At 36.0% G+C, this 22,860-nt stretch overlaps 3 protein-coding genes, 1 long non-coding RNA gene and 1 pseudogene across 6 annotated transcripts; 4 read left to right on the top strand and 1 right to left on the bottom strand.

The window, feature by feature from the left end:
* Positions 1-1,125: 1,125 nt before the first annotated feature.
* LOC104723042 (putative F-box protein At4g22060 pseudogene) lies at positions 1,126-2,729 on the bottom strand (annotated as a pseudogene). Of its 2 annotated transcripts, XR_015570636.1 has the most exons (2): positions 2,625-2,729; positions 1,126-2,479 (listed from the first exon to the last, which is right to left on the bottom strand). The product of XR_015570636.1 is annotated as a putative F-box protein At4g22060 pseudogene, transcript variant X2 (transcript). The 2 variants fall into 2 exon arrangements; XR_015570635.1 differs by lacking the exon at positions 2,625-2,729 and having other exon boundaries at positions 1,126-2,556.
* A 663-nt stretch (positions 2,730-3,392) lies between these two features.
* Positions 3,393-5,288, top strand: LOC147933854 (uncharacterized). The gene is made up of 3 exons (XR_015570475.1): positions 3,393-3,875; positions 4,900-4,956; positions 5,039-5,288. It is a non-coding gene; the product is annotated as an uncharacterized LOC147933854 (long non-coding RNA).
* A 2,590-nt stretch (positions 5,289-7,878) lies between these two features.
* LOC104723041 (uncharacterized) lies at positions 7,879-9,243 on the top strand. The gene has a single exon (XM_010441332.2). The coding sequence runs from the start codon at positions 8,017-8,019 to the stop codon at positions 8,980-8,982; it is 966 nt and encodes a 321-aa protein (XP_010439634.1). The 5' UTR covers positions 7,879-8,016; the 3' UTR covers positions 8,983-9,243.
* Positions 9,244-16,212: 6,969 nt separating this feature from the next.
* LOC109127265 (uncharacterized) lies at positions 16,213-17,166 on the top strand. Its single transcript, XM_087472354.1, has one exon. It carries the CDS (start codon positions 16,213-16,215, stop codon positions 17,164-17,166), a length of 954 nt encoding a protein of 317 aa, XP_087328480.1.
* A 1,140-nt stretch (positions 17,167-18,306) lies between these two features.
* Positions 18,307-22,300, top strand: LOC104723040 (potassium transporter 9). The gene is made up of 9 exons (XM_010441331.3): positions 18,307-19,165; positions 19,249-19,474; positions 19,565-19,810; positions 19,903-19,953; positions 20,038-20,298; positions 20,387-20,554; positions 20,653-20,907; positions 20,989-21,511; positions 21,671-22,300. The coding sequence occupies exons 1-9, from the start codon at positions 19,019-19,021 to the stop codon at positions 22,227-22,229; spliced, it is 2,436 nt and encodes an 811-aa protein (XP_010439633.1). The 5' UTR covers positions 18,307-19,018; the 3' UTR covers positions 22,230-22,300.
* The last annotated feature ends 560 nt before the right edge of the window (positions 22,301-22,860 follow it).

Raw genomic sequence — 22,860 nt, 5'->3', positions numbered from 1 at the left:
GACCGTTGATTAATATTGTATAATCTCATAATAATACAGGTTACAAAATTAAAAATTTCAGAATCAACTCGTAAAAAAAAATCACATAATGCAATTATTTACAAATTTCTGTTAATTAGAACTATTTTGTAGAATAATGAAATCTAATATTAAATTATTATTATACTCTTATATTAAATAAATAAATAAATAACATTTTAAATAAGATTTGATAAAAAAAATTGTAGGAATGCTATACGTATATAGGAATTGTTTAAAAATTATAAAAAATATTATTCTAAAACTGTATATATTTTCATTGTAAACGTGACAAACTCTCATAAAACACGTTACAATTTAAAACATAGGATTTTTGTATATTCATATTTTTTTCTACAGCGACAACTCCGGATTAGTAGATAAGTCAATTTAACTTCAACGCACGGTACCTAATTTTATCGTATTTCTCTGCGCCTCTTGTGGGTGGTTCAACTTCTACCCATTAACTGTGGCTCTCGATTTGTTTAGATTCTTGAGGACAAGGTGGAAGCTAAAGAGAAAGCAAGTTTTCAGTAGCAACAGAGGCTATTTTCTCGATGATGGGGTTTTAAGATTTTTCTCTCTCTCGTTTTATGCTCCCAAATTCCTAGAGTAAGGTTTTAGATTTGTGACATTACAAATTTCATGTGGAAAGTCCAGGAGGATATTATATTATTATTAGCTTTTTCATTGAAATCTATTCATCTCATAGGATGAGTGATTGAGTGGTTTCCTATAATAATGAAACGTAACCAAATGAAACTTAAAACTTTAAACTCATAATAGCTAGTTGTAAAGGATAGAACATTGTTTGCAGTGTGGTTTAACAATGTAATGATCCGATTTTTCTGACATTTTTTTTTTGTCAAACAAAAAGGAGAATTTATTTTTCAGACGTTTTATCATATATTGTCGTTAACTTCAAAATATTAAACAAATTTATGCAAAAGGTGTTTTCCCAAATTTCCGAAAGAAGAAAAATGAAAATTGTATACTATTCTTATACTTTTCAACAATAAACCAACATTAAGAATACACATCTGGATCATAATGATAAACAAATTATTATAATTCATCAAGCGATGCATGTGGGACATATAAAGTAAATTTTCATGATATACTAAATTTGATATTATTCCAATATGATTATACATTATACACATATATATTACTTTCACATAAACTTGCAAAAGAAAAGAAACACAAGTGCAACATAAATGTCTTTAATTAGGGAATTGGGAAAAAAACATTAAAAAGACACAACAAAGTTGATATCAATCTTTCCGTTTGTAATTTGGTACAAACCATTGAACATCAAACAATCGACTAATGGTCGAACAAAAACTTTGATGTGGTCTTTCAATTTTGTGTGTGTCGAGATTGAAGACGAATATATCTTTTTCACTCCAAACACGATCAAATGTGGAGTAATGAAGTGAACAATAACCGCTAAAATATATTGAATTTCTGTTGACTCCTTCGATGGCGGTGGCAAGTACGGTGATACCTTGATCCAGAAGTATTGCCTCGTCTCCCAAAGAAGTAAGTTGTCTCTCCCACTTGTTATTTAAAGAATCCATCTTGTAGATGTTAAAGGACCAAACATCAGAATCACTCCTTATTATGCTTTCAACTCTAAGGACTTCGGCACTCATCGTGACAACAAGATGTGATTTCTGGATATACCACACATCTAGATTAATGCGACGTGGCCGTCTTACATAATCTGTAACTTGCATTTCTAAGATTTTTTCCGGACTATCACCCGAAAATTCCAAGATCTTGACATCACGAGAAGTATACAAGTAAATCTTATGATCTATGTATACCACATCAATAGTGTGTAGCATGTTAACAATGCAATAGTTAACATGTTTCCAACAGTTATCTCCTTTTTTAAAATAAACCAGATAGTTTCGGATTGACCACATAACTACATAATCTTTGGTTTTATCCTCTATCCATAATAAAGGAAAGTCAATTTCGAGGTTAAATCTGATATGTTCGTGAAGATGTTCATCATCATATCGATCATCAATTTTTATACTAAACATATCATTGATGGTACGTTTAATCTTTATCTTACCAACTAGTGATTCCACAGACGGAAGATTAATCCTCTCGCGAGTAAACAGATTCATAATATAGAGATTATATATAGAATCTCTCATAAAGAGCCAACTTCCATAAATAGCCAAACAATGACTATTTGCGAATCCATCACCAAGTTTCTGAATTCTATACACTTTCTCTTTTTCTCCAGGATTATATAAGAGACAGAAATCTTTACCTTTTTCGGGAAATTGAATCAACCAAGGGATTTGATTGTTTGCTGCTGATTGTCTTGAAGCGTATAGCCAAGATGGACAAACTGATTTAGCTCGCTGAAAATCTGCAAACCCAAGACGTTTAAAAATCATGTCCAGGATATCTGAAGGAAGTTTGGACCAATCTGATCCATCTGACATCGAAGAAAGAGAGTCCATCAAAAGAAATTATCAAAACAAAATCTATTCAAATCATTCTAATAGAGAGACATTAGAAACTAAGAAATCCATCTATTTAAATAACCTTATTCAACCCTAACAGTAAAAAAGAAAACTTACCCTATTAGCTAGCTCCAATCTAAAAAAGAAATGGATCTGAAAATAATAAAGTTTAGTTATTTATTTGATTTTTGAAAAGGTGAAAAATGAATGCATTTCATTAAGTGATATGTATACAGATTTAATATATGATATGTGATATATTATATAAAATGTTTTTACATAAATAGAAAAAATCTAAACAAAAGACATGTATTTGAGGATATGCAATTATTTCTTTCTTTATATTTTTTGATAACTTCTTTATTTCTTTTTTTTTTTTTGAAAAAACAATAATTGGATTCATATCCCATTTTTTTGAAAAGTGATTTATGATCCATATTAATTTAGAGACAAATCTCACACCTGGAAAAAAAAATTCTTATAATTTGGAAAGATGAGAGGTATACTGTTCATATTTAGAGATCTATCGATTAAATAAAATTTCAGAAAAATATATATAATTTTATATTTGGGGGAAAATTACCAAAGATACATCTACATATGTAAGATATATATGCATAAAGTTATTTTTTAAGGAAGCCAGATTTGTATCCGTTTATTTGATAGATGTAAGATTCTTGTAATCAAAGTTATATATATTTAAATTAATATAAAATCAATTATTATCCAAACTATTGACTAAATCTGAATAGCTTAATTGTAATCATTGATTAATATTTATAAAAATTAGATAATCAAATTATATATTTAAAATTCATTAGAATTATAGTATATATTTCAAATGCTTAATAAAATTTTAAAAATACTATCAATTTTTTTTTTAATGTTAAAATCAATCTGAATTTCACTATCTTCTCATTCATCAAGCATTTACTTTTTCACCATAAGACTCATCAAATGAAACCAAAACCCAAATTTAGCGATTTAATAAAGAAATCATTGTGAGAACTTTCAATTTCAATTAAATAGATGATGATCTGTGGTTATAACGTACTAATTAATTTCAACCACTGTGACAAGTAATATAAACAAAATTCTTTAGGAAGTTTGTGAATGTTTACAACAATCCTTCAATTTCTTATATTTTGTATTCAAGTATTATTTAACATACATTACGGAGGCTAGTACAAGAAAATTAAAAACTAACAAGAAAGCCATAATTGTTGCATCATCACATCATGTTGAAACTAAAAAGTCTTAACCAATTTCTTTTTGATCCATCATATACATGGTCAGTTATTGTATCTATAATCTCTCATGGATGATCAATCTATTGACGATATCTCACTCATACCGCCTAATTCAAAGGTATTCTAATTCACCTAATAGACATTTTATAATCATTCGTAGTAAAATTATCATTATCTGATATGTATCAATAGAATATATCATTTTAGCTTACCTAAAAATTGAAGAATTAAATCAATTATATAAAAATACATCATGAAATAAAAAAAAATAGTAAGAACTTATGATTTCAAAACTTACAGTAAAAGTAAATGAATAGAAAGAAATACTATAAGTTCTTAAATTATAACCTAAATAGATTGAACAATATATGTAAAAAAGTCTATTCGATAAGTATAGGTCTCTCCACTTCCCCCTCATCACTTCTTACCTTCTTGTCAGTGATCACATCACGGTACAACGAGAATAACTTTAGGATCAACTTACCCACCAAGTTGATGTTTGGATCACACTATACTTTTCATTGTATGCATGCTAGTATGCTTTGTCTCAAGTCTCAACACTAGTATGTTGAATTTTTATGCATGCTAGCTAGTATGCTCCTCACTATGGTATCTTCATTATAGGTTGTTTTGCTTACGCCTCAGCTTTCATCTTCATTTTAGTACATTTCAAGCTATGGTTCTTGACTTTGCATATATTCTGGACACTAGTCAAAGGAACACTTCAACCGTCGATGTAACCTTAGCCTTTTCCACTAATATACTATGAATACATAAAAATTCAACGGTAAAGATAACTTCAGCATCTTTCAATAGATTACAGATTTTTTAAAATTAAAATTTTATCGTAGGAAAAATAATATCTAAATTTTTAAAAATAAATAAATAATATTCATAGTTAGTAGGTAAAGTTATTTACTTATCCCTTTTTGAATAAACTAATTAACGTATATTTTTAAGGTTAATATTAATATTTTATTACAAATATCTAAATATGCTTTATTGTCCATCACCATTTTTCCCAAACATTCATCATTATCACTAATCATTATCAATAATATTGCCAATTTTTTAGAAAACTTATTTCGGAAATTATCCTCTAAAACATGACTATATTAGTGTTTATATGGCGGTTTGTGTAGTCAGCCGTCCCTGGGGGTAAGCTGATGAAGCTGCTGCTTGCGGCCCTCTGTTGTTAAGTAAACTTTCGGCCTTTTGGGATCAAAACTCGTACTTTACTAATTTTTAATTTTTAATTTTTTTAGCTCATTAATTTTGTAGGCCCAATATTATTTTTGTTGCTTGTGGCCCATATAGTTGTTGCGACGGTACGGTGAATTTGCTGCGATGAAGAAGAGCGATTAGTTGCTTAAAGGGAGACTTTTATGGCTCATTAGTTGTTCGATGGTATATATTCATCTATATCTAGCTCATTGTGGATTCACTATTAGTGCAATTATGTTAAACTTGTACTTAATTTATTATATTATACTAATTAGTAATACGCGAAGTCGAAAAAAAAAACAAAAAAGTCGTAATAAACAATATGTATATAAACATTCCGAAATAATTTAGCATGCCACACGTTTGAATTACATAAATACCATTTGTAACATAGATATTATATAAAATAATTCGGAAAAATGTCTAATTGACATTGGCTAAGAATATTTTGAAAGAGTGGATGACTACACAAAGAGCATAACAAAGTCTTAATAATCCGGCTCCACACCACATAATCCAGGGGGAAAACCAAGTGGAGGGATCAAATGTAATTTTGATGCCAAAATGTAATTTTGATCCTTATGTTGTAAGTTGTAACTGATGGCTGGTTCAAACGTTGCGGTTGCGGTTGTGGGAGATTGCGGAAGCAGGCGATTGCGGTTTCAAGCGTTATTAAGCGTTTTGAACGACTGTTTTAGCGGTTTAAAATTGGTGCGCTTGCGGGAGGTTTACGACTGGTTGACCAGCGGGTGCAATAGGGGGTGCAACATAATAAATGTGATATTTAATATATAAATGTTTAAAAACACCAAATTTTTTTATCAAACTTGATTTATAATTAAAATTTATTAAAATAATAATTATTCAGAAAAAAAAATTTCATATTGAAATTCTTATTCCTTTATGCATTTGGCTTTTCACCAAAAATTTAATCAAGTAATTTGATAAATGACAAAACCATATGCTTTAGATCGTAGATCTTTTCTCTTTTCTCTTAGATCGTGGGTCAGTAGTTGCATCGGTAGGAATGGTCAAGTGAGAGTTGAGAAGAGTCACTGGTGATTTGTTTTAATATTTTTCACAAATAATCTTATTTTCTTAAATTTTTGATGAAATATTATATTTATTTAGATTTTTTGAACTTATGTGCGATGTGCCATTAAATTTACATCAAGTTTTCCAGGTTATTGTTAATAGGAATATTATTTTCTTCTAATTGTTTATTTTATAATCTCTGCAATTGTATCTGTACTTCATTTTCTCCCATCCTTAATGACTAAAATGGTTAGATAGAAAATATAACAAAAAAAATTTCATTATCATTGATTTCTTTTAAGTTTTTTTACAAAAAAAAAAAAATTCCAACCGTAATCGCCCGCAACCGCAAACGCTTGTGGGAAGCAGCTTTTGGAATTCAGTGGTTTTGAGTGGTTGTGAGTGATTAGAAGCGATTGGAAGCGGTTTGTGTTATTGGTTCCAATCGTTAGCAACCGCTACCACCCACAAACGCAGCGTTTGCGGAAGGTAGCGGAAGAACCAGTCAACACCTCAAAGGCAGGATGGATCATTCGGGATGACAAGGGCCTTTTCTTTTTTCTTAAATGTGGTTTTCCTTTTCATTTAGCTACACTTAGATCTCTTTGCCAACTTTTCTGTTCCATTTTTATTTTTTGGTAGAACAGAGAGAGTAAACTCCCGTTATTTATTAAAAAAAAATAATCAAAATAAGACACCGTCATTATGTTTTCCCCCTGAACTGTTCTGCTCCATTACTTGCATAGAATTTTCCCCTGTTTTAAAAATCGCTAGGCGTTAGTCGGGCGGTCGGGGTGGGCCTAGCGCCTAACGAGAAAATCGGAGATTAAACGGAGATTAATCGGGGACTAGTTTTAAGGTTATTTTATTAAATTAATAGTAAATTAAAAATATATAGTACTAAATATATGTATAATTCTGTTTATGTGAAAAGAAAAATATCAAATAAAATATAAAGCTATAGTATTGTCTTTAAAACTACGGTAAACACATAAAAACATAATTTTAAGAAAAAAAATTATGATTTAATTAAAAGTTTATACATTGGTTATTGTAAAACATCATAAACTCTTAATTTAAATGTTTAAATAACAAAAATATATATATTTGATTTATATTTGGTTCCAAAAATAATCGGTATATACAAAATTAAGTGGGAATTAATCAGATTAGACGGTTTAATCGGATAATTGATGCTAAGCGGGGATTAATCATTAATCGAGGCGGAGAGTGTGGGCCTAGCGATTTTACGGAGCTTAATTCGGTGGTAAGCGAAGATTTTTAAAACAGGAGAATTATCCATTAGCTTCTCTAATATAATATGATCATTAACTATTCATTCATCTCTTTAATTTGTCAACTATTCCAATTTCCACCACTTGAATATTATTATCCAGTAGCTAGTCGGGCGCCTCTAACATCGTTTATATATAGTATGATCATTAATTATTCAGTCATACTCAAAATATAAAAGTTAATGGGTTGAAAACAGTGAATTAGGGGAAGATGATAATAACATTTTGACCATAAAAATGGATTAATCGATGTAAAAAGTTCTCCATAAATACAGAGCAGTTTTTAGGACTAAGAAATTGGGATTTGTTAAACACAATACGGTACAGAGAAACCAAAAATACCTAATGAATTTAAAAAAAATTCTCGTGACATATTAGGAATAAATGAATATATTATCTGAGTTATCAATTCTTAATCACGTAATAATCTTGTTCTCTAATTTCGTATTTAGTAATTTACTAATTATTTTCCTAAATATAGAAATAAAACATTCTGAGGTGCCTATTATTTGGTTATACATATATACACGAATGTTCTTCAAATTAAATATCAATACAAATTAAGGGAATAATACATATTCCCTTGTCTATCACTCCTTTTCCTCCTCCTTTCTTCGTTATTGATGAAAAAGCTCTCAAGAAAACTCAAGAAAACCCATCAAAACTCAACTTCTCTTGCCCTCTGAAACATATCCCTAGTCAGTCATGGATCTTGACCCAGAGGAGCTTCAATTTCTCAACGAAAGAGGCATTTTTCATGAATCAACATCGATCCCCAAATATTCCCCAAAAACCTTTTACCTCATAACCCTAACCCTAATATTCCCTCTCTCCTTCGCAATCCTAGCACATTCCCTCGTCACACAACCAATCTTAGCTAAGATCGACACCTACCAACGAGCCGATCAAGCTCAAACCCAACATGAATGGACCATCCTCCTCATTTTCCAATTCTGCTACGTCATCTTCCTCTTCGCCTTCTCTCTTCTCTCCACAGCCGCCGTGGTCTTCACCGTCGCTTCTCTCTACACCGGGAAACCCGTTTCTTTCTCATCCACAATGTCTGCGGTACCTCTCGTCCTCAAAAGATTGTTAATCACTTTCTTATGGGTCTCTCTCTTGATGCTTGCGTACAACACCGTGTTCTTGATCTTCTTGGTCACGTTGATCGTAGCTGTCGATTTGCATAAGGTAGTTTTAGCTGCGTTTTCGTTGGTAGTGATCTGTGTTCTTTTCTTAGGAGTTCATGTTTATATGACGGCTTTGTGGCATTTAGCTAGCGTAGTGTCTGTTCTTGAACCGGTTTACGGTTTCGCTGCAATGAAGAAGAGCTATGAGTTGCTTAAAGGGAAGACTCTTATGGCTTGTTCGATGGTATTCGTATACCTTGCTCATTGTGGATTCATTGCTGGAGTTTTTGGAGCAGTGGTAGTTCGTGGTGGAGAAGATTATGGGATTTTCGCTAGAATAGTCGCTGGTGGGTTCTTGGTTGGTGTTCTTGTGATAGTGAATCTAATTGGGTTGCTTGTGCAAAGTGTGTTTTACTATGTTTGCAAGAGTTTTCATCATCAGGAGATTGATAAATCCGCTTTGCATGATCAACTTGGTGGGTATCTTGGTGAATACGTGCCTCTTAAGAGCAACATTCAAATGGAAAACTTTGAAGTTTGAGAGAAGTTCATCATCATTAAACCGTGTATATCAGCCTTTGGCAGTTTAGAAAACTCTTGTAAGCTTGTAATGTTCCCACAAAGTGTTTTTTTTTTTTACTTAGGAGAGGAAAAATGGTTTTTTACAGAGTTTATGTTGTTACGTGTTACTGTTAGGTACTCCTGTATACCAAAAAAAAAAATGGTCGTTTGTTATGTACGATTGAGCTAACCTGCTTAATCTAACATTACGATTTGGAAATATATAACTTTGATTCCCATATTAGAGCTATAAAGAAAAAAAACAGAGCAATGATGGAGTTGTGCTATAAAGAGAAAAACAGAGCAATGTTGGAGTTGGAACTTCTGATGTTGAACTAGAGTCTTACTTCCCGTATTCCGATGATGTTGTCATCAAGATCAAGGTGGAACTTCTGATGTTGAACTAGAGATCTTTTTCTATAATACAATAAGTTACACGCTACCACCATCTTTCATTTACTTACGAAGGTGTAAACGCATGGACGTTGTCATCAAGATCAAGGGTCTTTGTGTATAGCAAAATTGATTGTTCTCACAACGTATATGCTTTAAACTTTAAGCAGTAAGAAATTCTTTCATCATATTTAACCCCAAAAAAAAGAAAAATTCGTACATTATATGGAAACAAAAAATGGTGTATTAGCATGGACATGTAACGGCGGCACTCACGAGGGGGCGTTTCCGAGCCGACCGCATGCTTGGAGCTTCGTGCCATGTGTGAGACTGACAGTCCATGACGAATACCCTAGACGAAGGCTCACCGACTACAGTCGTAGGAATCCAACGAGACGGAGGCGGAAAACTGTGACTTAGTACCGATACCATAAGATTCCTTCGTGTGCGACTCTTACATGGACTTAAACAGGAAATGAACCATCTTGAGTCAGGGTTAGGGACTAGAGTTTGCTTAGAACTACCAGGCGACATTAAGCATGCATAAATAAGGACACCTCTCGGTGCTGCCTAATAGCCTTCGGGTCTTGTAAAGCTCGGTCGAAGCGAGGAGAGAGCGAAATCTCTTTGAAACTAAAGAAAGAGTTGGATAGTACAATCTCGTGATGCGGGCTAAGCAGTTCAACAATAGATCATCAGGGAGATATGGCATACTAACCGGTGACGATTCTTTGCCGTTTGTGGCCATGGTTAAAGGGTTACTTGAAGACACGTCACATGTTAGCCAAAATTCTCCATCATCTCCCAAATATTTTCAAAACTACCTTATTAATTTCTAGAGGTTTTACCCTATAATCCGCTACATAGAATATAGGGGTCGGTTTAGCTTTATATCATCGATTATTTTTGTTTTATTCTTAGACTCGGTTTAGTCATTGTATTTCAGCAGTCGAGAATCCTTTCTTTTATTCTCGGTCCTCCTCAAACCACTTGCTTCTCAACTTCTCCTCTCCTTCCAAACCGAATGAAGATATTTTAAGAATAATAATGTAATTCATTATCTACTAAAATATAGTTGATAATTTTCAAAAAGACTGGAAGAGATTTTAAAAAAGAATAAAAAAGCTTCAACGTAAGTCTATATTCATTTAGAAGAAATGTTTCGAAAATAGTGAAAAGGCCCTTTAATTAGTGCAATAATTCAAATTGAATATGGCCTGGAATAATTTAAAATATCATTATATATTCCCATGATTGAGCTACAAAACTAATGGCCGAAAAACATATGAATGGTTTTGAGTCTATTGACTTTTGTCCTACTCATATATTTTGGTAGTTCATGAACATAAATGGATCTTAGTGGAATATACGTCACCTGTCACAATTATAGGTTGAATGACGAAGTTTTTCGTTTTTTTTGTCAACTAATTTGTAAAGGATAATTAAAGTTTTAAAAAAATATATTTTCCAGTACGATGATGTTTAAACTAACATTTTCAACCATCAAAACATTCGAACCTATACAAAAAATGAAAGTTGACGTGATAAAATTGTGTTTCTCGAATCAGCAATTAACGCATTTTTTATTTATTTATCAAAAGATCTAATTTTATCAATAATAATGTACTGTATACTGAAATTGCAATAGTTGATATGAATATTTTGACCCCCTCGCTCACTCTTTAGATTCACCGTATATATTGCACCAACTTTAAGTTATTAGCACACAAATGTGAGGTTCGCGTATTTTAGTCACGCGTACGTGCACATAAGTCATCTACATATTTCGTATATTGCTTATATTGCTTCAATACATGTGTAGGAGATTTTTTTTAAGAGTGTTGCATATCTTTTGCATCCACTATACGTTTACCGTATACATCATGTATACTTTTTCAATAATCAATCAATCAATCAAATGTATAATTGTACTCGTTTCAATTATAATATAATCTTCAGTAACGAGAAATGTGCAGAATAAAAATTAAAAAGAGGTATTGTATAGGTTGTCATTATCATCAATCGTTAAATAAGAAAGAGACTTATTAATAGATCCGATCAAGAAAACAGTTTCTTAACGTGGGTACTGTCTTCGACCGACGGTTATTAGTTTATTTTTCCTCTAATATTGAACTAGTTTAATTGATAGTTTTTAAAATTTTTGGTTAAAGAGCTTTGATTGTTTTTAATTAAATCGTGTATTTGCAAGTTTCACATAAAAATGTGTTTTTATAACTATAAATGCATAATCTCATGCACGTTGTCTTTTCTTGGAAATAATAGGGATTATACATTTTTATGTGATTTGCCAGACAGTTTATAGTATGCAGAAATGATGGTGTGAGAGTTTAAGGCGATTTGCTTAATAGAGTTTAAGGCGATTTGCGGTTTCTTTCGCAGAACTACGTCGGAGGACGGCCTCTCGCCGTTTCACCGAGAATCTTCTTCTTTCTCTCCCCTCCTTCCTTTCTGGTTTCATGAAGACCCGTATTGATGGTGTGGAGTTTCCCCCGCGTCCTCCAGATCCGGATTTGAGTCCTGTAGCCACCCCAGTTGTAGCCACCCCAGATCTAGTCTCTCCTCCACCGGTGGCTCCACCGGTTCCTTTGCCTCAAGTATCTTTGCCCTCGTCCTTGATTCCGGAAAGCACACCTGTTACCGCAGCTCCCTCACAAGCAGAGCGGTTTAAGGAGTCTTTGAGGAATCTTCGAAAGATCTCATCGCTGGTAATTCTAGAAGATGGAATTCCGATGGTTCAAGCACCAACCTCGGTTCTGTTAAAAGCAGCAGATCAATGGAAGGATCATATTGTGGCGAGATTCCATGGTTTGATCCTCCTGCCTCAAAGATTTTTTCGGATCTGAACCCAGCATGGGGAAGTTTGGAAATATCGTTGTAAGAATAATTGATGATACCTCCTGCCTCATCATGATCCCTTGTGTTTCAACCAGAGATTGGGTCCTTCAAGTTCGGTACTGGCAAGCTGGAAATTGCGCTTTTTCAGTGTATCCATGGACAGCGAATGGCTTATTGGAGATGCAGGACTTGCGGACAGCTCCAACTTGGGCAGTGTTGGAGAATGTTCCCCCTCAGATGTATTCCTTTGATGGCATTAGTGTCATAAGGAGTGCCATAGGCGAGCCTCTGCACACAGAGAAGTCTAGGCTTGACCCATATTATTTTGGGCGTACCAAGATTAAGGTCGAGATTTCCTTGGAAAAGCCCCCCCCCGACAGTGATTATAGTCAGGGACTCGGAGATGAACACGGTGAAGGTAAACGTGTCATATCCAAGACTTCCTCCCCACTGTTGTAATTGTGGGAGATTTGGGCACCTGCTGAATCGGTGTCCAAAGCCGATGATGAAGAAAAGATGGGATGCTCAAGGAAAATTTACTCCAGGGGTTCTGCGATAGCGGAAACGGAGATCCCTCTTGCTGGTGGAAAGAAGGGGACAGAGTCGGAAAGTGGAGAAAGCTCCAGAGGAGCCTCCAGTAGTAACTCGGCAAAAAGCAGAGCTCCTACTAACAATAGAACACAAATAAAGGGTTCCAACTAGAAGGAGAGCTAAAGAGAGAAGCCTTAGCTCACCTCCCATGGAGAAGGCGATTAGGCATCAAAGTGACTTGACTATGTCAGCCCAAACTCAAGATACAGTTAAGAAATGGATAAAGGAAAGTAAGAAAAAGAAGTCGGGGTTTGTTCTTAGGGACGAGATAACCTCGCAAGTTCCTCAGGAAGTACAATCAGTCAAGGTTCCGGAGGATGTAAGGGAACCTTTGGGAGAGAAAGGATGGATTGTTGTGAAGCCTAAGTCAAAAGGTAAGAAGAAGGTGTTGCCACCACCTCCGACCCATGGTTCAGGTGGCACAGGGTTGAGAAAACCAATGCCAGGGGTCAAGAGTGTTAAAAGACTGGCTAAGTTGGAATCCAAGATGACCTTTGTGAAGAAAACTCTGAGGAGATATCCACCACCGAGTCAAGGGGGGATGAAGAAGGAAGAGGTCTCCTCTGTAACCTCTATTGTCCAGCCTATGCGAGATATATCCTCGGATGGGGCTGGTACTATTGATAGAGCATAGCTCTACGACATCTTTTGGCAGAATAAATGAAGGTTTTTTGTTATAATATTAGAGGCTTAAATGGCCCATCTCGACAGAGATTTTTGCGGTAGTGGATTCGGAAATATAAGTCGTTTATAGGCAGTGTTTTGGAAACTCACGTGGGAGAGGAGAACGCAAGGCAGGTTTTTCAGGCGACCTTTCCAGGTTGGAGGAGTGAGTTTAACTACGAATGTATAGAGAATGGTAGAATCTGGGTGGTTTGGGACCCAACAGTCTCGGTTTTTTGCTTTGTTAAGATACCTCAGATAATGCTTTGTGGAGTTTTCAACCCGGCAACTAGAGAAAGCTTCTCTGTGGCGTTTGTGTATGCTTATAATACTCAAATGCAGAGGAGAGATCTCTGGAGCGAAATATCCAAGATTGTTCAATAGTCACCAGCTAGAAATCTACCTCTTCTTGTATTGGGAGATTTCAACCAGATTCTGGCTGCTCATGAACACTTCTCAATATTGCCCCACAATCTACCTTTTGCGGGAATGGCTGAGTTGCAAGAGTGTTTGGAGATTAATGTTTTGTCAGATTTGCCGAGTAGAGGGGTTTTCTTCACTTGGTTTAATGGCAGGCATGAGAATCCAGTTTTGAGAAAATTGGATCGAGTTTTGGTAAACGAAAGTTGGAGTAGGGAGTTCCCTGAGGCTACTGCTCTGTTTGAAGCCCCAGGAGATTCAGATCATTCGCCCTGCTTAGTCAGTACAGTAACAACAATAACTTATGGTAAGAAGCCTTTTAAATACTTATCCTTCCTGTCTACCCACCCAAGGTTTAAAGAAAGGATCAAAGAGGCTTGGCAGAGGGGAGGCATTTTGGGTTCTAGACTATTTACATTGGCTCAGAAGCTTAAGTTCGCTAAGGAAGCTTGCCGAGAATTGAATAGAGTGGGCTTCGGCAATATTCAGTAGAGGACGAAAGAAGCTCTAGAGAAGTTAGAAGAAGTGCAAGCAGCCTTGATGTTATCTCCTTCTGCTGTTCTCTTTAGGCAGGAGTTTCTGGCACGAAAGGAGTGGAACTTTTTCAGTAAAGCTCAGGAGTCCTTCTATAGGCAGAAATCACGAATTCGTTGGTACAAGGAGGGGGATGCTAATACTTCCTTCTTCCATAAGACTGTTATAGCCAATCAAGGGAGAAATGGGATTAAACATTTGAGAAGAGAGGACGATGAGATAATTACTGATATGGCTCAGGTAAAGGATATGATTCTCGCCTATTATCGGAATCTTTTAGGTACGGAGAACGGTGCAGTTAATCCAATGTCCACAGAAGAAATCCAAGGTCTTACTACTTCCAGGTGTGACTCGGATTTGGCTACAAATTTGTTAAGGATCCCGACCCCTGCAGAAATAAGGAGAGCAGTGGTTACAATGCCAAGGAAAAAAGCCCCAGGTCCAGATGGGTTTCCTGTGGAGTTTATCTGGGAAGCTTGGGAGGAGGTGGGAAGTGTAGTGGTGGAGGCTGTTCAGGAGTTCTTTCATTCGGGGTTCTTGCCCAAAAGTTTCAACGCCACTATTATTACCCTGATCCCCAAGGTGCCAGGGGCGGATAGCATTGCCCAATTTAGGCCGGTTTCCTGCTGCAACACGGTCTACAAAATCATATCAAGGATGTTAAAACAGAAGCTGAAATTGTTCATCTCAGACGAGGTTCAGAATAACCAAGTTGGGTTTGTTCAGGGAAGACTCTTGTGTGAGAATGTGCTTTTAGCCTCGGAACTGGTTACCGACTTTCATGTCTCAGGGGATACCACGAGAGGTTGCCTTCAGGTCGATCTGGCGAAAGCATATGATAACCTGGATTGGCGGTTCCTGTTGAATGTGCTTCATGCTCTGCAATTACCAGATAAGTTCATAGGATGGCTACAAACTTGCTTCACTTCTGCATCCTTTAGCATAGCAGTAAATGGAGAGCTGGTGGGTTATTTCCCGGGGAAGAAAGGACTTAGACAGGGTGACCCAATATCATCTCTTCTCTTTGTTCTGGCGATGGATATTCTCTCAAAGAAGCTAGACAGAGGACTATTCAATCAGGGGTTTGGCCCCCATCCTATGTGCTTAGCCCTAGTAGTAACTCACCTCAGTTTTGCAGATGATGTTCTGATTTTCTTCGACGGTCAAGAGTGCTCTCTGCAGTGCATCTTGGGGATTTTGGAGGATTTTAAGACAAAGTCTGGTTTAGGGATCAACATAAGCAAGACCGCCCTATTTCTTGATGGAGGAAATTTTCAAAGAACTCAGGAAATGGCAGATCGAGTGGGCATCACACAAAGAGCCCTTCCAGTGAGATACTTGGGAGTTACTTTAACCTCGAAGAAGTTGACAAGGCAGGATTATAGTCCCCTCATTGATCGTATTATGAGTCGGTTCACTGCTTGGAATGTGCGGCATCTCTCCTTTGCGGGGAGGCTCCAACTGCTACAATCGGTCATATATTCGACGATAACATTCTGGGCCTCCATTTTTTTGCTCCCAAATCAGTGCACCCAGGAGATAGAAAGAATATGCAGTGCCTTTTTATGGAAAGGGGCTCCTAACTCAGCAAGGGGGGTTAAGGTAAACTGGGAGTCTGTCTGCACTAGCAAAGAAAGTGGAGGTTTGGGTCTGCGAAGGTTGTCAACTCATTTGGTTATTGTTCACTTCCGCGGGTTCTCTTTGGGTATCTTGGGTGAGGAGGAACCTTTTAACTCACGAGAACTTCTGGGAAATGGAGAATATCACCTCTGGTAGCTGGGTATGGAAGAGCATATGCAAGCTACGTCCTCTGACCAGACAGTTTATAGTGTGCAGATTGGGCACAGGTATCACTTGCAACTTCTGGAGTGATAACTGGACGGGTCTGGGGCCATTACTAGAGTTGGCAGGTGAGAGAGGACCGACGGTTACGGGCCTTTCCAGGAATGCAACTGTGGCAGATGCAGTCAGAAATGGAAATTGGTGGATTTCAGGAAGTCGTAGCAGGAATCCTCTAATTTTGCTGATAAAGGCTTGTCTTCCGGATCCATTTGTCGTGAACATGGAGGTGGATGGGCAGGATGATCAGTTTTTGTGGAAAGTTGGTGATGCAGAGGCCTCTAACAGATTTTCTACAGCGAGAGTTTGGGAGTATCTGCATCCCCGAGGACAACGAGTGGATTGGTATGAGTCAGTGTGGTTCAAGGGAAGGATACCAAAACATGCCTTCATTACTTGGATTGTGGCAAGGCATCGACTTCATACGAGGGATCGTCTTATAGGATGGGGATTGGCAGTCCCATCTTTGTGTTTATTATGTGCTCAACAAGATGAATGTAGGCAGCATTTATTCTTCGATTGTGACTACTCAGCAGAAGTGTGGAGATATTTTTACTCAAGGGCTGGGGTTTCTCCTCCCATATTGTTTCCTGAAGGACTAATATGGTTGAAGAATCCTTGTGCAGATCAGAATGTGGCATTGATATTACGATTGGCCTTTCAAGCTGTCGTTTATTTACTCTGGAAGGAGCGGAATTCAAGGTTACACTATGCGGTTTTCCGACCCCCGGGCGTATTGATTAACGAGACCAAAGTTATAATCCGAAGTCGCTTGGAGCCCTTCTCAAGATCTCAAGTCCTAGGGTTCATTTCTCAGGATCCGGGAGATACAACTTTAGTTACTTGGTTTCGATTGTATCAAGTCTAACGAGCTCTGGAGGTGATCACTTGTTAGATTGCCTTTCTTTCTTGTATTTCCTTTTGTTGTAGGTGTTACTCATATAGGAGGCACTGATGTATGTTCCGATGTCCCTTTTCCAAGAGAAAGGTATGAAATGAATTTAAAAAAAAAAAAAAAAAAAAAAAAAAAAAAAAAAAAAAGGATTATACATTTATGTATTCCATCATCAAAATATGGGTCAAACCACTTTAGATATATACTCCATATGTTAAAAAATTGTTATGAGTCAATGGCCTTGATATTTGATACTAATACTTAAAAATTTTTTGGGGTTTTATTTGAAAAAAAAAATTGCTATGGGATGATAATTATGTTGCTAATAGTTGTATTTATATATATCAAAATTTGTGATTTAAATATTGATGTTAGTGTTGTCTAGACTGTCTAGTTATCAATATCGATACGAGTTTAAACTTATATATTATATATTTATATTTATATGTTGTGGATGAAAAAAATAATATATATAGTAAACTAATACTGTATCTCATAGCATATAAATCAATAACTTTATAACTTAGTGTTGTTTGGTAATCAATTATAACAACAATATGACAGTATACAACAACTTATTGTATCATAGTAGGTAAAGAACTTGAATTGGTGTTTTCTTTTCTTATCTTATGTATAGCGTATTTGACAACATGGTGTTTAACTGTTTATTTACTATTTTCTCAATCATTAAAATTTTCTAACACGATAAGATAAATATAAATTTTACATGTAAAACTAAAATAAACAAATAAAAAGGATATTTTTCCTTAGCTTTAGTATTACGCCCAAACCAGCAAAAATTCATTGACATTATACAGTTATACACATTTATTATTTCACAGTTTTACAATAGTGAGCCGTCACTTTCATACAACAAAAATAATAGATATTTTCTGGTACATGTATCGAAAAGATTGTGCGGCATGCCTCAGGAGGAAACTGGATAACAAAACAAACACACAAAACAAAGAAAAGTAAGTAAAACAAAAGTATCCAAATAGTAGTAAATCTAATACTTATAAAATTCTAATAACTTTTTTGGCAAAAACAAAAAGGATAAAATAGAATTTAATTATTTTTTTTCTTATATAAAGTCGGATATAGATCATCATCGTATGTCGCATTCTCAAATTAAATGTAAATGCAAGAAAAAAATAAAAGAAGAATACACCACAAAAAAAAAGAAAAACAAAAAGAGAGAGAGAAAGAAATCGAGTTTAACTGCTCGTGTCTCTCTCTGCCACTCGTCTTCAGTTTTGTCAGCGTCTTCATAACTTTATAACTTCGTCTTCTCTATCGATCTCGTCTTCTTCTTTCTTTGTTGGTCACTGTGTCTTTCTTTGTAACTTAATTAAATTATCTGAAAGCAAAGAATAAAGAGGGAAAAAAAAAACATACTTATTCACAAAACCGTGTTCTTTTCGCGTTATCTTCATAAGTTGTTCAAGATTCTCTTTTTTTTTTTCTTCCTATAATCATTTGATTGACTGATTCTGTTTTCTCTTTTTTCTTTTACATACCAAGAAGAGGGTCTTTCATTACAGAAACTTTAATTTATGTTTTGTTTGGTTTAGCTTTTTTATCCAATTCCATCAAAAGCAGAGTTGTACGACACTAGTTGTTGTTCTGTAATAATAATAATAACAACTCGAGTCAATTCTTATATACTCAGAGAAAGAAAGAAAAACAAAAAAAAAGTTTCAATTTTTTGGTCTCATCTCAGGCCAAAATTGCTCCAAATGGTTATCGATGTCTAAGGTTTCGGGCTAGTTTGATCTGAGCAGGAACCAGTTTAAGGGGAAATCCAAGTTCTGTTGTTACAAAAATGGCGGAAAGGGTTGAAACCTCTGTAACAGATGGAGAACAAACGATTGAAGAAAGACAAATTGGAGCTATGTGGGAATTAGAGAAGAAACTTGATCAACCCATGGATGAAGAAGCTAATAAGCTCAAGAACATGTACAGAGAAAAGGTAACTGATTCAAAATTTCAATTCAGAAATTGGATAGAGTTGAGTTTTTTTTTTAATAAAAATCCTCTGTTTTTGTTTACCAGGGCTTATCGATTTGGATGCTTCTAAGACTGTCTTTTCAAAGTCTAGGAATAGTTTATGGTGATTTAGGGACTTCTCCATTGTATGTGTTTTACAATACATTCCCTGACGGGATTGATGATAAAGAAGATGTAATTGGAGCTCTTTCTTTGATCATTTACTCTCTTTTGCTTATACCTCTCATCAAGTATGTCTTCATTGTCTGCAAAGCTAATGACAATGGTCAAGGTAAAGTTTTAAAAAGCCACGGTTAATTAATCGACAACGGGTTTGGTTTTATACTCAATTAGGATTCGATCGATGTTTGTGTGTGTGCAGGTGGGACTTTAGCTATATACTCGTTGCTTTGTAGACATGCTAAAGTGAAACTAATCCCGAATCAGCGACGCAGTGATGAGGATCTCACGACTTATAGTCGAACTGTATTCGTTGAAGGGTCTTATGCTGCTAAAACCAAGAAGTGGTTAGAAGGTAAAGATTGGAGGAAGAGAGCTCTTCTGGTCATTGTTCTTCTCGGGACTTGTATGATGATTGGTGATGGTATTCTAACTCCAGCCATCTCCGGTAAAGCTTCTTTGCTTCCTTCTTTTACCGAAAAAATAGATGACAGGTTTACTCAAACTTTGAGTTTTACAAAATCATTCTATTTTTTACAGTTCTTTCGGCAACTGGTGGGATCAAAGTCATCAATCCAAATATGAGCAGCGGTAAGTAACATTCACCGCTCCTTATGTCACTTCAGGTTTCCCATCGGTTAAGTTTTGCTTACCTGCTTCTGTCCCTTTTTGCAGACATCGTTGTGCTAGTGTCTATTGTCATTTTAATAGGATTGTTCAGTATGCAACATTACGGCACAGACAAAGTCGGTTGGCTCTTTGCACCTATAGTGCTTATCTGGTTCCTCTTCATCGGAGCCACTGGTGTATACAACATCTGCAAACACGACACAAGTGTGTTAAAAGCGTTTTCGCCCACGTATATATACTTGTACTTCAAAAGACGAGGTCGAGATGGTTGGATTTCGCTAGGTGGCATTCTTCTCAGTATAACAGGTGTTACTTACTAGTAATACCTTTAAACCTCATAGAGATTCATTTTGATGATATTTATCTCTAAATGTTACTTCTTGAAAAATTGTAGGCACGGAGGCGTTATACGCAGACATTGCTTATTTCCCGTTACTAGCGATACAGCTCGCCTTTACATTTTTCGTGCTCCCTTGTCTTCTTCTAGCATACTGCGGACAAGCTGCGTATCTTGTGAATAACACGGACCATTATAAAGACGCGTTCTATGCATCTATGCCGGGTTTGTCCGAAAACCTGTTTAAAGCTTTACAAGTTTGTGAAGTCATTACATAGTGCTCTTACAAAAAAACTGAAACTCTCTTTCGCTTGACTCTACAGATAGTGTATATTGGCCAATGTTTGTAGTGGCGACAGGAGCTGCGATCGTTGGGAGCCAAGCTACAATCTCAGGGACTTATTCCATAGTCAAGCAGGCCGTAGCTCATGGATGTTTTCCTCGAGTTAAAATTGTTCATACTTCCAAGAAGTTCCTCGGTCAGATCTATTGCCCTGATATTAACTGGATACTCATGCTCGGCTGCATTGCTGTCACCGCTAGTTTCAAGAATCAGAGCCAAATCGGAAATGCTTATGGTAAGATGTAGTAGCAGTACTTTTAAACCGTTGATTAAATGAAGTTTCATCTGACTGTCTTTGTTATCTTTTGTGAATTAGGGACTGCGGTTGTTCTCGTGATGCTTGTGACCACAATACTAATGGCGCTGATCATGCTGCTCGTGTGGCGTTGCCACTGGATCCTTGTCCTTGTATTCACCGTTCTCTCTCTCTTTGTTGAGTTTTCCTACTTCTCGGCTGTGATCTTTAAGATCGATGAAGGAGGATGGGTTCCGCTCATCATAGCAGCGATCTCACTTCTTGTAATGTCAGTTTGGCATTACGCAACAGTCAAGAAATATGAGTTTGAAATGCATAGCAAAGTGTCCATGAGCTGGATACTAGGCCTAGGTCCTAGCCTCGGGCTTGTCCGTGTCCCTGGTGTCGGTTTAGTCTACACTGAATTAGCGAGTGGTGTCCCTCACATTTTCTCTCACTTCATCACCAACCTCCCTGCCATTCATTCGGTTGTTGTCTTTGTCTGCGTCAAGTACCTTCCGGTTTACACTGTCCCTGAAGAAGAGAGGTTTCTTGTGAAGAGAATTGGACCAAAAACATTCCGAATGTTCCGCTGCGTAGCTAGGTACTGTCCTTTCTTTGTCTTCTCTATTCATTAGTAGGGTTGTGTAATGGCCTATGCCAGTCCAGCCAGAGATGTTTTGAGCTAGACTCTGTTCAACCCACTCTGTTTTCATCCATGGTTATAACATTCATATAATCTCTCAAACCTTTTCTTTAACAGATATGGCTACAAAGATCTACACAAGAAAGACGACGATTTCGAAAACAAATTGTTGAACAGCCTCTTCGCATTCATTCGAATCGAAACAATGATGGAGCCAGCTTCGAACTCAAGCACCTACAGCAGTGCGTATTCTGTCAACAATACACTAGACTCCAGAGAAGATTTGATCCATAACAACAACAACCACTACCACAATAGCAACAACAACAATAACAACACGGATATGTTTTCATCGATGGTGGACTACACGGTATCAACTTTAGATACGATAGTTCCCGCTGATTCACCGCATAACGGGGTGAGTTTCAGTCATGAAAACACAATAGAGGAGGACGAGATGGATGAGTTGGAGTTTCTAAAGACCTGTAAAGAATCAGGAGTTGTTCATATTATGGGAAACACTGTGGTGAAAGCAAGAAGTGGATCATGGCTTCCAAAAAAGATTGCCATTGATTATATTTATGCATTTCTTGCTAAGGTTTGTAGGGAGAATAGTGTTATCTTGCATGTTCCTCATGAAACCCTTTTAAACGTTGGACAAGTCTTTTATGTATAGTTTTTCTTTTTTGGTCTTTGTAAAACAAATCACAGATAAAGGGGAATAAAAGGATACCAAATTTAAGATTATACCGTAGAGAAATTTTTGCTGGCCTTGGTCACAAAGAAGTTAGTTATTACATGTATTAGAAGTCCTAACGCAATCAAATCACGCTCAAGAGTCGAGCTTGATTATCAACGGCTCAATCATATTCACGGCCACTACGATTAGCCTAATGAGGACCACATGATCCGCTCTAACGATCACAGCAACTACTCTGCGATCAAGACTATATATAAAGCAGATTCCATAGGCATTTTGATTTCACCATGACCATCTCATAATAGCTGGTGTGATGGTTCTACAAACTAGACCATGATCATTGATATAATCACTTCAAATCAAGAACCAACAGGAAGAACTTCCGGGACTTGTGGCTCTTTGGTTCTGAAATTTAGTTGATTAACACTCAACAGAGTAGATGTAATGTAACCCTTGTTTTTTATTTCATTTTTGGTAAGGTTACAGTTTATTAGGTTATGCTATTTTGTAAAAATAAAACCTCACCTCTTCATTTTAATGATATTCACATTCCTATCAAAAAAAAAAAAAAAAAAACTTTATTTTGAAGAGGTCAACATTATAATTA

This window comes from Camelina sativa, chromosome 11 (assembly GCF_030686135.1).
Source record: "Camelina sativa cultivar CO46 ecotype springtype chromosome 11, ASM3068613v1".
Lineage (NCBI taxonomy): Eukaryota > Viridiplantae > Streptophyta > Magnoliopsida > Brassicales > Brassicaceae > Camelina > Camelina sativa.
This window is presented reverse-complemented; position numbering and strand designations above follow the sequence as displayed.

Bases quoted from the DNA above. Each gene is read 5' to 3' on its own strand.
- LOC109127265 (XM_087472354.1), top strand. From the start codon at position 16,213: ATGGAGAATATCACCTCTGGTAGCTGGGTATGGAAGAGCATATGCAAG.
- LOC104723041 (XM_010441332.2), top strand. From the start codon at position 8,017: ATGGATCTTGACCCAGAGGAGCTTCAATTTCTCAACGAAAGAGGCATT.
- LOC104723040 (XM_010441331.3), top strand. From the start codon at position 19,019: ATGGCGGAAAGGGTTGAAACCTCTGTAACAGATGGAGAACAAACGATT. The intron at 20,555-20,652 runs GTTTGTCCGAAA...TTGACTCTACAG, and splicing joins GTTCTATGCATCTATGCCGG to ATAGTGTATATTGGCCAATG. The intron at 21,512-21,670 runs GTACTGTCCTTT...TTTCTTTAACAG, and splicing joins ATGTTCCGCTGCGTAGCTAG to ATATGGCTACAAAGATCTAC.